This window comes from Ochotona princeps, chromosome 6, assembly GCF_030435755.1.
Source record: "Ochotona princeps isolate mOchPri1 chromosome 6, mOchPri1.hap1, whole genome shotgun sequence".
Taxonomy (NCBI): domain Eukaryota; kingdom Metazoa; phylum Chordata; class Mammalia; order Lagomorpha; family Ochotonidae; genus Ochotona; species Ochotona princeps.
Genome location: NC_080837.1, coordinates 2765996 through 2781399, shown reverse-complemented (window position 1 = coordinate 2781399; position 15404 = coordinate 2765996). Strand labels below are relative to the sequence as shown.

The 15404-nt window shown below is 49.3% G+C and overlaps 1 protein-coding gene across 7 annotated transcripts in view; it reads right to left on the bottom strand.

Moving 5' to 3' along the window:
• NEO1 (neogenin 1) overlaps positions 1–10469 on the bottom strand; it is a 192217-nt gene extending 181748 nt beyond the window's left edge. For 4 of the 7 annotated variants that reach the window (XM_058665446.1, XM_058665448.1, XM_058665447.1 and 1 more), the window contains exon 1: positions 10302–10468. In XM_058665446.1, coding sequence (XP_058521429.1) covers positions 10302–10419 — 118 coding nt within the window. In that variant the 5' untranslated portion in view covers positions 10420–10468. Of the gene's footprint in view, positions 1–10301 lie in introns of all 7 variants that reach the window. The other 3 variants (XM_058665450.1, XM_058665451.1, XM_058665452.1) reach the window with 1 other exon arrangement.
• Between the last annotated feature and the right edge of the window lie 4935 nt (positions 10470–15404).

Genomic DNA, 15404 nt, shown 5'->3' with positions numbered 1-15404 from the left:
AGAAACAAAGAGAAAGATCTTCTGTCCACAGGTTCAATCCCCAACTGGCTGCATCTACTGGAGCTAAGGTGATCCAAAGCCAGGAGCCAGGAGCCTCTTCCAGGTCTTCCAAACAGGTTCAGGGTCCCAAGGCTTTGGGCCACCCTCCGCTGCTTTCTCAGGCCACAAGCAGGGAGCTGGACGGGAAGTGGAGCCACCAAGACACGACTTAGAGCCCATATGGGATTCCAGCACCTGGAGGGAGAGGACTGGCCAGCTGAGCCAGCATTCAGAGCTGGCCCCTCTGGCCTCTTTCTTCAACTCTCCCAGTCCTGCTGTTGCGAGTATTAGAGGACTGCTTGTGTATTCCTCTCTTACACACACACACACACACACTTTCTGCCTCTCAATTTATACATTTTTTAAAAATGTAATTCTTGCTATCAAAGAATTAAGGAAAGCTACTTCCAGTAGTTCTATTAAAAAGGAAAAGCTGTATAAACTGAACTTTACAGACTACTCAACTGCTAACTCCTGATCAAGAATTCCAGTGCTTCCCACAGTGCTTGTGAGCACCAGGGTGGGTGTCGATTGGGCTGGGCCAGGTCTTGACTCCACTGAACCACGCAAAAGCTGTGTCTGGGCTGCAACACCCAACAGTAAGAACCAGAATGGGTATGGGCTGGTTGAGCAAGGTCACTGTTCCTGCCAGGACAGGAGGTGGACAAAGCCAACCTGGGCCAAGAACTCACTGATGTGCTCAAGATCTGTCACTTGGAGGAGACCTGACAGAAGAGCTTGGGGAATTCCTTTGTAGGGATGCAGTCCATGCAGGTGAACGCAAGAGCCGAGTCAAGCAGCAGTGCTAACCTGCCAGGTTACAGCACCCGCCAGCATATATGTGGGTTCAGGTCTAGGGTCAGACCATGCTGGGCCAGTTCATAACATACACTTGGCAGATCTAAGAACCAGGAGAGGGTGCAGGAGGGGCCAGGTTAGGCCACAACACCAGCCAGTTCACACTGGGGATAAGACAGGTTTCTGGCTGTACTGGGATAGACTGCAGCACATACCAGCAGGAGCTGGATTGAGCCAGGCTGTGCAATACAATGCTGGATGCTGAGATGAGGTGAGCCCATGCCAGCCTGAAGTCAGTGGGTGCCAGGTTCATGAGTCCTTGGGGCAGGGAATCAGGAAAGAATTGGGTCACCTGGCCCAGATCCTGTGGCCTGCCCACGAGGTGGGTGCCAGGTTTGTGAGCCCCGAGCGTTGGGGAGCCTGTGAGACTCAGGTTGTCTGGCCCAGGTCCTAGGGCCTGCCTGTGAGATTGGGTACCAGCTCCGTGAGCACCAGGGACAGGGGATCTGGCAGGGCTCAGGTCACCTGGCTCAGGTCCTGGGACCCACCTGTGAGGTGAGTGCCAGGTTTGTAAGCCCTGGGCATGAAGGATACAGTAGGACTTGGGTCACCTGGCCCTGAGCCCTATGCCAATCTATAAGGTGGGTGCCAGTTTCAAAAGTTCCAGAGGCAAGCAACTTGGCAGGGCTCGGGTCACCTGGCCCAGGTCCTTGGACTTGCCGGCGAGCGAAAAAAGGTGGAGCACATATAGAATATGGAGCACATACAGCCCACTGGGTACCATAGCAGAGGAGAAAGAACAGAGCAAATTGGACAACTACCCCAGGAAACAACGACAGCAAAAATCTGAGTGAATGGAGACTTGAGGTTGACTATGTCAGCCAATGGACACTGGGAGGGCTGCCTCACCCTTGGATCAGCAAAACTGACAGCATTTCAGAAATATCCAAACAACTTGGTCAGAACCCTCAGCACATGCACCACAGCAGAACCTGGGTTGATAATGGGGAGTGGTTCCCATCCCTGGGCACTGGGACATTTGGGAGACTGGGTGTGGCTTCCTCCTTTATCTCTCCCTCCTTCCCTTTGAGCCAAGAAGAAACAGAGAATTTGGAAACAATGGAAAAACAAAAGAAAAAAAAAAAAGAAGAATTCAGTGCTGATTTCAGTTAAATGCATGCGTGAGTGTACACACACATTCTCTCTATATATTTCTCTTTCTCTTTCTCCCTTTCTCCATCACCATGTCTATCCGCCTCTCTTTTACATAGGGAGTAAAAAAGAAAGTTAAACCCTGCTCATTTCAGCCAGCACTATAACCTGGTTATCTGCAACTTGGAAATATCGCACAATTGCTTCAACAATGACCCCACATTCTATGAACTCAGCCCTAAAGCTATTTTCACAAACATAAAATAAAATCATACACACTCATTTACAGGCACCATAAAACACTTTCTAATCATATACTACTTTACATGAAGAAAAAAAAAAGGATATACAAGGGTACTTCAAAGGTTCTTGGAAACCAGGATTAAAAGATGTTTAATTTGGTGCAAAAAAAAAAATTCAGAATCCATACTTACAATGAGTCTTCGCAAGGTTCATGGAGAATGCACATCATAACAAAAAAATACGTACAGGTTTCAAAATTCAAGAGAATCGAAATAAACATATCTTTCAGTTCCATTTTTCCCCTCAAACTTACTTTTTGGAAGCAAAAATCAATTGAGCTTTACAGAATGATATAATACGGGCCCGGGACCATGGCATAGTGGCTAAAGTCCTCACCTTGCATGCGCTGGGATCCCATATGGGCCCCAGTTTTAATCCCAGCAGCCCTGCTTCCCATCCAGCTCCCTGCTTGTGGCCTGGGAAAGCAGTCGAGGACAGCCCAAAGCCTTGGGACCCTGCACCTGCGTGGGAAACCTGGAGGATATTCCTGGCTGCTGGCCCCGGATTGGCTCAGCTCTGGCTGTTCTGGCCACTTGGGGAGTGAATCATCGGACAGAAGTTCTTCCTCTCTGTCTCTTCTCCTCTCTGTATATCTGACTTTATAATGAAAATAAATCTTTTTTTTTTTTAAAGAATGACATAACACAAGCCCTATAGCCAAACACTGAAAGGGTCCATGTTCAAACACAAGAACTTACTCCAGGTTGTTTACCTGAGACACACCTTCCACTAAATTTTAATGATTTCAGGGAGTCGCTAACATCTTTGAGGTTATCTAATTATCAGCTTGACGATCCAGTAGACAGATTAGACACAGAAACTAAGAAATCTAAATTTGAAAATAATGGCGCTAGTACTGTACCATAGAGAGCAGTCACCTAACACACTGCTGGCACCCCTATGCTGGCACAGGTTTGTGTCCCAGTTGCCCCACTTGTCATTCATCTCTCTGATAACGGCCTGGGAAAAGCAGCAGAAGATGACCCAAGTGTCCAGGCACTTGCAGGACCAAGACGGAGCTCCCAGTTACTGGTTTTGCTCTTGCCCAGGCCAGGTCACTGCGGTCCTCTGGGGAGTGAAGCAGCACACAGAAGACCCTGTCCTTCCTCCATTCCCCATGCCCACCCTATCACTCTGCCTGTTAAATGCATACATGCATTCATGCTACCCATGCTTCAGGGGGCTGGGACTGTGGTGTGGTGGCTTAGGCAGCTGCTCATGACGCCATCATCTCATATGGGCACCAGTTCATGTCCTGGATGCTCCCACTTCTGATGCGGCTCCCTGTGAATGGCCTGTGAAAAGCAGTGAAGGTGGCCTGAGTGTTTAGGCCCTTACCACTCATAGGAAACTCAGATGGAGCTCCTGGCTTTCGCCTGACCCAGGACTGGTTGTGGGAACCACCTGCAGAGTGATTAGAGGATAGAACATCTCTTTCTCTCTCTCTGTAAATCTGACCTTCAAAATAAATAAATCTTTAAAATTTAATCATGGCCTTAAGAAGTTGCAGTTTGGGCCCGGCGGCGTGGTCTAGCGGCTAAAGTCCTCGCCTTGAAAGCCCCAGAATCCCATATGGGCGCCGGTTCTGGTCCCGGCAGCTCCACTTCCCATCCAGCTCCCTGCTTGTGGCCTGGGAAAGCAGTTGAGGGCGGCCCAATGCTTTGGGACACTGCGCCCGCGTGGGAGACCCGGAGGAGGTTCCAGGTTCCCGGCGTCGGATCGGCGCGCATCAGCCCGTTGCGGCTCACTTGGGGAGTGAATCATCGGACGGAAGATCTTCCTCTCTGTCTCTCCTCCTCTGTGTGTGTCTGGCTGTAATAAAATGAATAAATCTTTAAAAAAAAAAAAAAAAAGAAGTTGCAGTTTACAACCAAGTATGAAAATATCTTGAAAAATTATGCAGGTATTAGTGTACAGCATCCATCCTAACAGTATCTCTACTCTTCTACAAAAAAAAAAAAGTAACTTTGACCCTCATACACCCACAAAAATTATCTTCTCACCTACAATACCATACAAGGGAATCCAAAATACCAAGGAGGCAGGCAGTGATTCGGAAGCTTCTTCCATCACCCACAGCCCGTACCATGGCGCCTGGGTCCAAGTCCCAGCTGGACGTGGGTCCAGTTCAGCTGCCTGCTCAAGGGCAACCTGGGAGGCAATGGATCCTGTCAAGCACGCAGTCTCTGGGACTCCTAGCCTCAGGCTGGCCTGATCCCAGCTGTGGAAGGCATCTGGGAAGTGACCCAGTAAAGGGGAAGATCTGTCTTGGCTTGTCGGTCTCTGTTACCCATCTGCCTTTCAAATAAGTAAAAAGACAGTGATTTTGAAATTTTCTGTTTTTACAGGATACATAAAGGAGAAAGGTCACATGCAGGAAGATGTTCATCACAGCTTTCTCCATCACAGCAAGATGGTGAGAAACACGTCAACAACATACAGGATACGGAATCACAAACACAAGCTCCAGAGGGAAGCCTGGAGTCACATGACGCCTGCATGTCCGAGACAAGGCACTGATTCAAACTCAGACTTCTCATCTGTAGAATAGAGGGATATCAACCTTCTTCACACGGCTGAAGAAAAGACTAAACACAGGTATAAAGTTCGGCACAACACCAAAAACTCGGTGCTGCACTCCAAATGCTACTTCCTGTTCACTCCTACAGCATTATTCCCAGGAATACTATCCAGCTCCCTGCTAATGTGCCTGGGAAAGCAGCAGAAGATGGCCCAAGCCCAAGGGCCCCTTAGATCTATGTGGGAGACCTGGAAAAAACTCCAGGCTCGTGGCGTCAGAGCAGCCCAGCTCCAGGGCCCCACCTAACACACTGCTGGCACCTTACACTGGAACAGGTTTGTGTCCCAGCTGCCCCACTTGTCACTCACCTCTCTGATAATGGCCTGGGAAAAGCAGCCCAGTTGGGGCCATCTGAAGAGTGAAGCAGCGATGGAAGATTTTGTCCTCCCTGTCTCTCCTCTTTCTGTAAATCTGCCTTTCAAAATTAAAAAAAAAAAAAACAATTAAGTAAATCTTTTTAAAAGATTATTCATCTGAGAGATGGAGAGACAGGGGAGTTTGAGCTTCCGTTTTGCTGGTTCATTCCTCAAATATCTGCATCAGCTGGGTTGGAGGGGACAGGCTGAAGCAGGAGCCAGGATCTCAATCCAGGAGTCCTGTGTGCCGCAGGCACTCAGGACTTGAGCCACACCTGCTGCCTGCAGGGGGGAGCACGAGCAGGAAGTTGGACTCAGGAGCCGAAGCTGAGAATCTGACCCAGGTACTCTCAATGTGGGATGCACGCAGCATCGTTAACCCCTAGGCCAATGACCAAACCCCTCTCCAGCCCCTCCAGTTCGTGATAAAATTTTATCCAGAACCCCAAACACTGGCCATGGTCACTACCTCCCAATACATGGAAGCCACAAATAACGGTTTGGAAAGATTACTAAACACAGCCTGCACATTGTGAGATTCACTAACGTTACCCCAGGACTTCCACTGACGGAGAAAAAGCTGATAAACAAGAAGCCAGCAATGAGCAGTTCAGCCAAAAGAAACAGACACAATTTCAAATAATGTCATACTTTTTACAGTTCATCAACTAAAAAAAGGAAACCACTAACACATGTACAGTGCTTTATAGTTCATAATCAACTTGCAAGTCAGTTGGGTAGACATGGTGTGATTCTTGCTCGCCTACAGGTATGTACGCCACCTGCAGGTATCTGAGTCTGGAGATCTCCACACCTCCAGGTCTAAGTTTTTTCACTGCTTACATCACATATTCATTTCATACAACTCACTGAAAGCTGTTGCCATTTCTTATCTCCTCTGAACTTTCACCCGGGAAATCTACGCTGTTTTGTACCTCGTTCTGACACACAGAGGAGCGCATCAGTCCTTTTTTAACAGACGATTTAGGAAGACAGGTCTTCCCAGAGGCAACAAAACCAACACACAGTAAAACTGCAGCATGTCCAGGCAGACATGCACGCTCCCAAAGGGTCAGAAAACTAAGTCGTGGGAAGAATGGGTGAAGGGACTCAGGATGGCTGACTTCGAAGGCAGCGAAGGTGGGAGGCAGCTTACACGTGCTATATACACGCCCAAATTCTGCTGTCAGACACGCCATAACGGAAGCAGATGAGTGCTGGGTGGCGTGACGCTGAGAGTTAAACAAATGCATTTCAACATGCATTCAACAAACACTGACTGGTTATTATCTATTCTGTGCCAGAAACTGCTGTCACCCTAGGGATACAGAGGGGAGGCACAATGGATGAACCCTGAGAAGTCCAACACTGACAGCGACAGGAAAGTAACACAGGCACTGAGAAAGCTCTAGGAACACAGAGGGAAACCACACGCCCTGAGAAGTTTCAGGGCAGGCGAGCAGGAGGGTGGCGTCTGGTATCCGGCTGAGACACTGTTGGGGACAGCAGCATCTCACGTCACAGTGACCTGCTTTGGGTTCTGGCTCGACTCTTGACTCTGCCTTGCTCTCGCCTACTGGTGTAGACCCTGCGAAGCAGCTGTCAGCACCCTGGGGGCAAACCAGCAGAAAGGACAGCTCACACCTTCTTTGCCTTTCAAACAGGAAGCAATGTTTTGAAAAAGAAGGGAACAAGGTGGGAAGTGGCTCTAACAGCACAGAAGCTCTGCAGTGAATCAGCTGGCAGCGGTGGAAGGTGAGGCACACATCCTGCAGGTGACTTTAAACCGCAGCTGGGGAGCAGCAGGAAGGACCTCACAGGCCAGACTGCAACATGCAAGCCAAGGAACCCTAACAAGAGGCTTCAGGTAGGAAAGTGGTGATGCTTAGAAAAATGTTCTAGAATGTTCATTGTAGCAGGAGAGACTGGACAGTAACATGGCGACAAAAAGGCTAATTAGATGAAGGAGCTCTCCCATTAGTCCAGCTGAGGATGAAGACACAGATTCAGGTTCAGGAGATATCTGGGAGGTCATCGTGAGACAGAACCACGGGCTCTGGGGACGAGGGGCAGAAGGGTGTTCTGAAGGTTGACCTGGACAAGTGGATCAACAGCCACAGTCACAGAAGGAACAATCACAGATGAAGGAAGAGCAAGTCCAGGAATTGGCTTGTTATTACTTGAAGGAAGCGGGAGGAAAGAACAGATGACCTCTGCACTTGTGCAATGCGATGCTGCTATTCAGTGAAGCTACAGAGTGAGGCAGAGTGTGGGGAGCAGACACTGCTCACAGGGAGAAAGTGAACAGGAACCGAGCCTACAGAACAAGACACTTCAGATACCAACAGCCCGTGAAAGAAAAACCTGAGAAACAAAAGAATCAGAGAAGCGCCAGGAGTCAAGGCAACGCCGCACCAAGGAAGGGAGGAGGGGAGGAAGAAAGCAGCAAGGGTCTAGCCCAGCAACTGAGACTCCGGTTGGGATGGCCACAGGCCACATGGGAGTATCTGAGGGTGATTTCTTGCTGTGGCTCCTGACTCCAGTGTCCTGTTTGTGCAGACCCTGGGAGGCAGCAGGCAACAGCCCAAGTAATTAGCTCCCTGCCACCCATATGGGAATCCCAGGCTGAGCTGTTGGTTGTTGGCTTGCTCCTGGCCCAGCCTCAGCTGTTGGAAGCATATGGGGAGTGAACCAGGGGCTGGAACCCTCTCTATCTCTGCTGCTTACAACATTTTTAAATAAAGGATGAGGGGGAAAGTTCAAGAAGGATGGAGAAGGTAAATATATATATATATATTTATATACATATATAGTATATACTATATATATAGTATATACTATATATATATATAGTAATATTTACAATACACAGCACAGTTTTCTGACAAGTTACTCAAGATCAGAACCAATGCCTTCGAGGTAATAAATCGCAAGCTGGCTTACTGACTGCTGAGGCTGTGGCTACGGAGCCCTGGATGACAGATGTCACTGAAGAGGGACTTGCCCTGCACGGGCTGCTGACATATCATCCTCCCAAGGCCCCTGCTGGCCTCTCCCTTCCTTCGAGCAGACGAGCAGACGTGTGCCTCCTTGTGCCAGCACTCCAGCAGTGCTGGCCACCTGCTGTGTCACCAGCCCTCCACCTCAACATGCGTGGACCCCAGTCTGTCCACTCTGACAAAAGCATGCATGACCCTCAGTGCCACTCCTCTGTCTGTCTCCACCTGTTACATCTCCCCTCTCACCACCCCCAGAGGAAGAGGCTGAGCCTACACAGAACCGAAACAAAAATCAGACCCCCTGACCAACAGCCTGTTCCAACGGCTGCTCTCCTAGGGCTCCAGTCTCTCCCTCTCACCCTGGGCTTCCAACAGAACTGACCTCTCTCTCCTTGCTGCAGTGAGGTGGGGCAGGGTGCAGAGAGCACTTGGGTGCAGCATCCCAAGACGGGTGCTCTGCACCCACCTGCACCTCTCAGCCGAGGGCCCCTCCTGTTTCTCTCCTTGGGTCTCCCTTCTCCCTGCACCCCAAGGCCCACAGCTTTCTCCTCTGCAGTGCATCAGTGTCACACAATAAAGTCTTGAGCAGTCAAGAACTGCTGTCTCTGGCCACCCACAGACCAGAGTGTAAACTCCATGGAGGCACACAGCCCACACCTTGCACCTCGCCGGAGCAAACAAAAATCTCATGAACAGAATTCATGTTCAAACAGATGCTCAGGGCAACCTAAAGACTCACCAGCCCTTGCTTACAGAATGAACGACCAAAATCTAAACTCCACACATGACCTCAAATGCACATACTGTGATGAGCTGCACATACATCTACACAGAAAACAGAACAAAAGTAAGAGGAACCTGCTTGCCAAGGGCTGTCACATTTCGCTCGCCCTTCCCCAGGAGGAGCTGCCACAGTTAACCTACATTTCAGAACCAAAATATGGGATGCAAACCACTTCCAGGTTGAATATGCAACAGCACACCCGGACATAAGTGCTGCTAATTGGACACTTACACTTAATTGATGTAGCTGTTAGAGGCTGGCCACTGGCAGGAGCCAAGAGTCAAACGGATAGGCGTATGTATGTATATGCACAGCTTGCAAGAAAATTAGGAGTTGATCAGCCAAGTTACACCGCAGCACTATTTTATCACACAAGCTGGGGGGCAAAGCAAGCACTGGTCTGCCCATGCCTACCAGCAGATGACTTTCAAACCTAGAAACTTAAGCCACCCAAGAAAGCGAGCTGTTTCGTCAAGTCGTATGAAATATCATATCGGTCAAACAATTTTAACTGATACTCACTAACTGGACCTTCAAGAGCCAGCAGTAACCGTGTCTTAACTAAGAACCCTACTTGTACGCTTGCCACTTGTGCCAAGCGGCCCCTAAAATTAATCAGGAATGCAGTGATTTCAGACAGCTCAGATATGCAAAATAAATTAATATAACCAAAAACACTAAACAGGGTTTCTCAAGGTTCATTAAATTTTGAACACTGTCACTCGAAAAATCCAATGCTCGGCCAATTCCCTAGCTGGAGTGGCCCAACAGGCTGTAAAGGCCACTGCCACCCCAGCCAGGAGCGGCTCTGGCCTCGGGAACTCCAAAGCAAGTGCCCCAGGGGTGCGGCCCACCGGCTCGGCCAGGGTCAAACGAATAGCTCGGACCCCCGGCGTCCGCGCGCGTCAGGGCTCCCCCGGGACAACCCGCGCGTGCCGGGGCCTTCGGAGGCCGGGCATTCCCTGGCTCGCGTGTGGGCAGCGCGGCCACCCCGTGCTCGGTTCGTGGAGAAGGCACAATCGGCGGCCGGTCGGGCGAGGTGTGCAGTGGCCTCTGCCGGTGTTCGCGCGCGCACAGGAATGTCCCACTCGTACAAGTGGGCAGCGCCGGCGGGGGTGGGGAGAGGCCGTACAAAGCCGAGCCGGACCCGCGCGCTCGCCCCGCACGACCCTTTTCTCCTCGGCCGCCGCGGCCGAGAAGTTGCGGCGCTAGGGCTCCCGGATCCCGAACAACAACAACAACAAAAAAATAAAACGTCCTCCCGCCTCCCCGGCCCGAGAGCTGCTCACCTGGGGACTGCGGCGCGGGGCCGCCTCCCGCGGCGGTGGCCGGGCGTCCGAGCAGCAGCAGCAGCAGCAGCAGCAGCAGCGGGCCGCGGGGCCGCCGCGCTCCGCACCCCGCCGCCATCTCTCCCCGCGCCCTGGCGGCGGCGGCGACGGCGGCGGCGGCCGCGGCAGCAGCGACAGCGCCGGGCCCTCGCCTCCTCGCTCCCGCGCAGCCGGTTCCTCGCCGCAGTCGGGCTCCGCGGCGACGGCCGCCGCCGCTGCTCTCCGGCCTTCTCGCGGCCAAGGAGAGAGACTCGGGGGCGCCTCCCTCCTGCAGGAGAGCGGAGAGAGGGGGCGTCAGTGCATTCCGGGCCGGGGGCGGGCCGGCCTCCAGGTTCCAGGCGCCGCCACCCGCCGCCGACTCCAGCTCCCCACACCACACCACACCACACACACGCACACACGCACACACACACACACGCATACACACCCGTGCGAGGGGGGCGGAGACCGTGGCGGCCCAACGGGGGCGGGACTCTGGGCACGCACGCGCGCCGCGCGCACTCGTCGGCCCTCTCCAATCCGGCTTGCGCCTCTCGGGCGGCGGGCGCGCTTCCCTCTCCCCCGCCTTCTCCTCCTCCTCCTCGCCGGAGCCGCGGACGGGCGCCGCCGCTTGCTGGCGTCAGGGAAACCCCGGAGAAGCGGATGCAGATCCTCCTCCTGTCCGCCGCAGTCCCGCGCCTCCGCCTCCGGCTTGTGGCCCGGGGTCGGAGGGCTTCCCCCACCACCACCCCGTTGTCCTTCGGCTCCTCACGCCTGAGGCGACGGAGACCTGAGGGCGAGCGCAGCCGGGGCTGGTCCGTGCGAGGCGGCAGCGCGAGCGCGCACCTCTGCTCCCAACCTGAGCCCGCGCGTCCCTATATAGGGCCTGAGAGGAAAGCGAATGGCCTCCGGGAGGAAGCCTGGGTAGGCACAGGGTCGGCGCGGGGATTTATGTAGTCGCCAAAAACAATAGCGATCCCGCCCGGCCCCGGCTGCGATCTGGCACGGCTCCCACGGGAAGGGAGGCCGGTCGCGCTGGGCGGGCAGCGCCGAGACAAAGGTGTCCGCGGTCACGGCCCCGGCGTGCGGGCCCGCGGCTGCCCGGGGCTCGGCTCCTGGCGGGAATCTCGGCGTTGCCCTGTGCCCTGAGGGCGCCGGCACTTGGCGCGCTCCGGACTCCCGCCGAGAAACGCCTGCAATACCGGGAGCGGTCGGGGTGTGATGAAGCCGCCCGGCCCTCGGTCGAATGACCCGCGGCCGTGGAAAATTTTTGGAGACCGATCCTTTGTGGGTCGCGCGCCGAGAGCCGTGTGGGGCCTCAGAAAGGGTTTACTCCCTCTTCCCTGTAGTCGGAAGCAGGATTGCTTCCCAGAAGAAAATGGCCATTTGACAGTCCTTCCAGGCCTTCTGGCCATTTTCTTGAGCAATTTCTTTACGAAATTCCAGAATTAACCATCTGAGGCATAGATAAACGTTGAGAAGAAAGCGCTCTGAATCCTCCCCAAAATCTCTTGAATGATCAAAACAGTGAAATTAGGAACCCTCATTCCTTATCTTTGAAACAATTCCTATAGAAGAGCAAAGGCGCTTATTGTTTTCCATTAAGGAAACTATTTAAATATCTTTGTTTTTCTTAGAGTAGTTAACCAGCAAAAATATTTTCTAAATACCCCTGATTGACCTGTTAAATTAGAAATAGATTACATCCCAATTACTTCCCAAGAATTTGCTTAATTAACCTTTAATAATCACATCATTATTCAGTTTTCTGAGTTAATTAGTGAGAAAAGCTGTTTGGAAACTAAATTGCCATGCAAATGTTGATTTCGGATATCTTTCCTAAGTCTGGAAAATTTTCATTGTATTTAAATTGTGTAATATGCAATATGAGGTCGACAGTGAAGCTCGTATTTATCCCAAGCTTTGAAAAATTTTTGTGGGTAATTATCAGATCGATTTTCATATATGACCCCTGAGAATTCTCATGAATTAATCGGCCCACTGTGTATGTCAGGTTTATATCAAAACAGTTAGAATGCTTTCTATAAAATAGGGTGACTAAATCATATATTTCTGGCTTGTGACTAAACCACAATTTTAATCAAAGCCTCTCCACTAAACCACTAACAGATGAAGTTTCAGATACAAGTTAGATTGTAACAGTTCTAAAGAGGAAAATAACAGGTATACCCTTGAATTCAGATCCTTTGCTTCAATGTTGCTAATGCTACAGAGTTGCCTTTTAAAATTCATTTGGAGTTATTAACCCCTGCTTTGTCCAGTAAGGCATAGGAAGGTACTTTTCAAGCGTCTTGTTGATCAATGAATACTGCAGTCCACACACATACAGCTGAGCAACATACACTGATGCTGTCTCCACTATTTATCTAGGAAGAGATACTAAACCTTGGGTGAAATTTACACTTTTTTCATCTTAAGTAAAATTAGAACATGAAACCCATGTTGAAGGCATAGTACACAAAGAAACTTTAGAGAAAAGAAAACAGAGCAGCCATTGTATGTTAGAATCACAGTGCAAGCCAGAAATAACTAGGCCAAAAATGCATGTAAAATTCATTCTAAGTGTGTTTTGATAATAAAAAATAAAATGAAAATTCAAGCCTACAAATATAAAACTTGGTAGGGCTCTTATCCCCCGTAGTAAAAGGATTGTTGCTCAGCATTAGGCGGTGTAGTTCAGTGTTTAATTGCTGCCAGTAATTGGATTCTGCAGTGTTGGCCTGGCTGAATCCCAGTATCTAAGGCTGGAAAAAGAAAGCTCCCCATCAACCCTGTCCCAGAGTAGAGAGTGTTTCTTTAAGTATAGCAGCTTTCCACCAGCACTTGTCCATGTTTTAAGAACCTGGGTTTTTTTCTACAAAGATATCATTTCTACATCGGCCTCTTAGGTTCAGCCAGGTAACACTTTTCTCCCTTTCTGTTCAAAAGCTACACCTGTTCAGCAGAGCCATCTCTGATTAGCCTAATTAAGAAGGATGTGCCCTCCTCAAGGACAAAGCCTGCATATATTAATTTTGCTTGTTACGTGTTGCTTAGTCAGATATGTTTAGTTCAATAGCAATGTACTCATTCAACAAATATTGAGAAACTTTTTTATCAGCTATTTGCTGGGTGCTGGTATAACAAACTTTTTAGTTTATTCATTTGATATTTATAAAGCACTTCCTGTGTCTCAATTTCTGCCCTATGTTAAAGAGAAGGCAACCAGTGAGCCAGACAAATTTCCCAGTGTAGCTGAGAAGAGACACGAATATAACAACAAAGCTGTGTGAAGACTGCCATGGTAAAGAAAGATAAGGAGTGTGGGAAAACAAGGTAAGAGCATCTAACCTGAGTAAATTGTGTGTGGAGGTGGGGAGTGGGGGCGGTGACAGGGAATTAAAGAACCACTGATCTATGCTGAGACTGGAAGACAGATAGGGGTTAGCCTAGCCGCACCTACAGTGGGAAATAAACTACAGATTTGCATTCTAGTCATTAGGGCCATGAAGATGTGGAGGAGACAAGGGCAAGAAAAACAGCTCAAATTTGGTTACAGTAGATGAAGAGAACATGATGGTGGCCTGGGATAAAGCAGAGGGATTAAGAGAAGTGAAGAGATAAGAGATTCAGGAGATAGAAACTGCAGGAGTGTGTGGGAGAGGGGAATGTGGGGGACTCAGGTTTCAGCTTGGGCTGCTGAAGATGATGTCACTCACTAGAGGGGGATGAGGAGGAGCAGATGGGAGACCATAGGAGTGGGCAAGATGAATCTAAAACATTTTTGAGACATCGGGGTAGAAATAGCAGAGAATTGTTCAGCTGTTGGTAGTTGTGCAGGACGATGGGGGTTTGAAAAGTCCTATGCGTCTGCCGTTTATGCGTGAGTATCAGGTGCCTAGAATATAAAGTGAGCCTTTGTTTTTCCAATCAACCCCCTCCATAAAACTTTGTGATCAATTTGAATTTTGTAAACTTTTAGAGGTAATAGTGAAATAATGAGAACTCTACTTGTACTATTATTGGATTGAGTTACTTATGCTTATGCAATTTACATAATGAGTGCAATTTTTTAAATCATTCTGTTCAGGCTCTTCATGTCTTTGTTATCAGTATCATCACATTTTGAGTCTTACACAATTTCCTAGGACATACCGTCTTCATTTTCCCCTATGTTTTTGGTATATATGATGCTGATTCTGGGAATTTTACTGCAAGACACATTACCTAATCATACCACAGCATTCATCCTATAACCAAATTCATGTTCCATATTGCTTTTTTTAGTGAGTTTTGAAGGTTTTTTCCCCAGGGCCATCCAACACTTGCAAGTAAAAGTATTTGCCTAAAAATACTTTCTAAATCCATGTTAGGTTTGTTCCCTTTCTTACCAGTTTTATCAAGTAGCTTCTATATGAACATTGAATTAGATCATTTCCTCTTAGTGGAAAATCATATATTCTCACAGAAAGCATTTTTTTCTTCAAAGTATTTGAGAGTCTCCAATCATTTGAAGGGCAGTTTATGCTTCAAAATGTAAGATGTGGGGCAAGTACTTAGTCTAGTGGTCAAGATATCCCTTAGCTCACATCGGAGTACCTGGGTTTGATTACCAGCTCTGGCTTCTGACTTCCTGCTAATGTGGATCCTGCGAGGCAGTAGTGATGGCTTAGATAACCAAGCTTCTTCCACTCCAGTGGGAAGCCTGTGTTGAGTCTGCAGCTTCCAGCTTTGGCCAGACCCTATCACAGGCGGTGGGTAGTGAGCCAGCATGCGAAAAAGCTCTCGCTGCCTCTGTCTCTGTGTGTGTCTCTCACATATCCATTTTTGTGCTGTGTAATAAAAACATAAAAATTGTAATTAAAAAATGACTTTTATGAGGAATCACTGGGAGAAGAGAACTTTGTCTTATGTTTGGATGTATGTACAAATGCCAAGAAAGAATGTAAGATTATACCAGAAGAGTTTAGGATGGCAGACAAGGACAGAAGACAACAGTGGTACCAGCACTAAAACCAGGACCTAGCCAGAGGAACATGGACACAGTGAAGATACAGACTAAAAAAAAAAAAAAAAAAAAAAAAA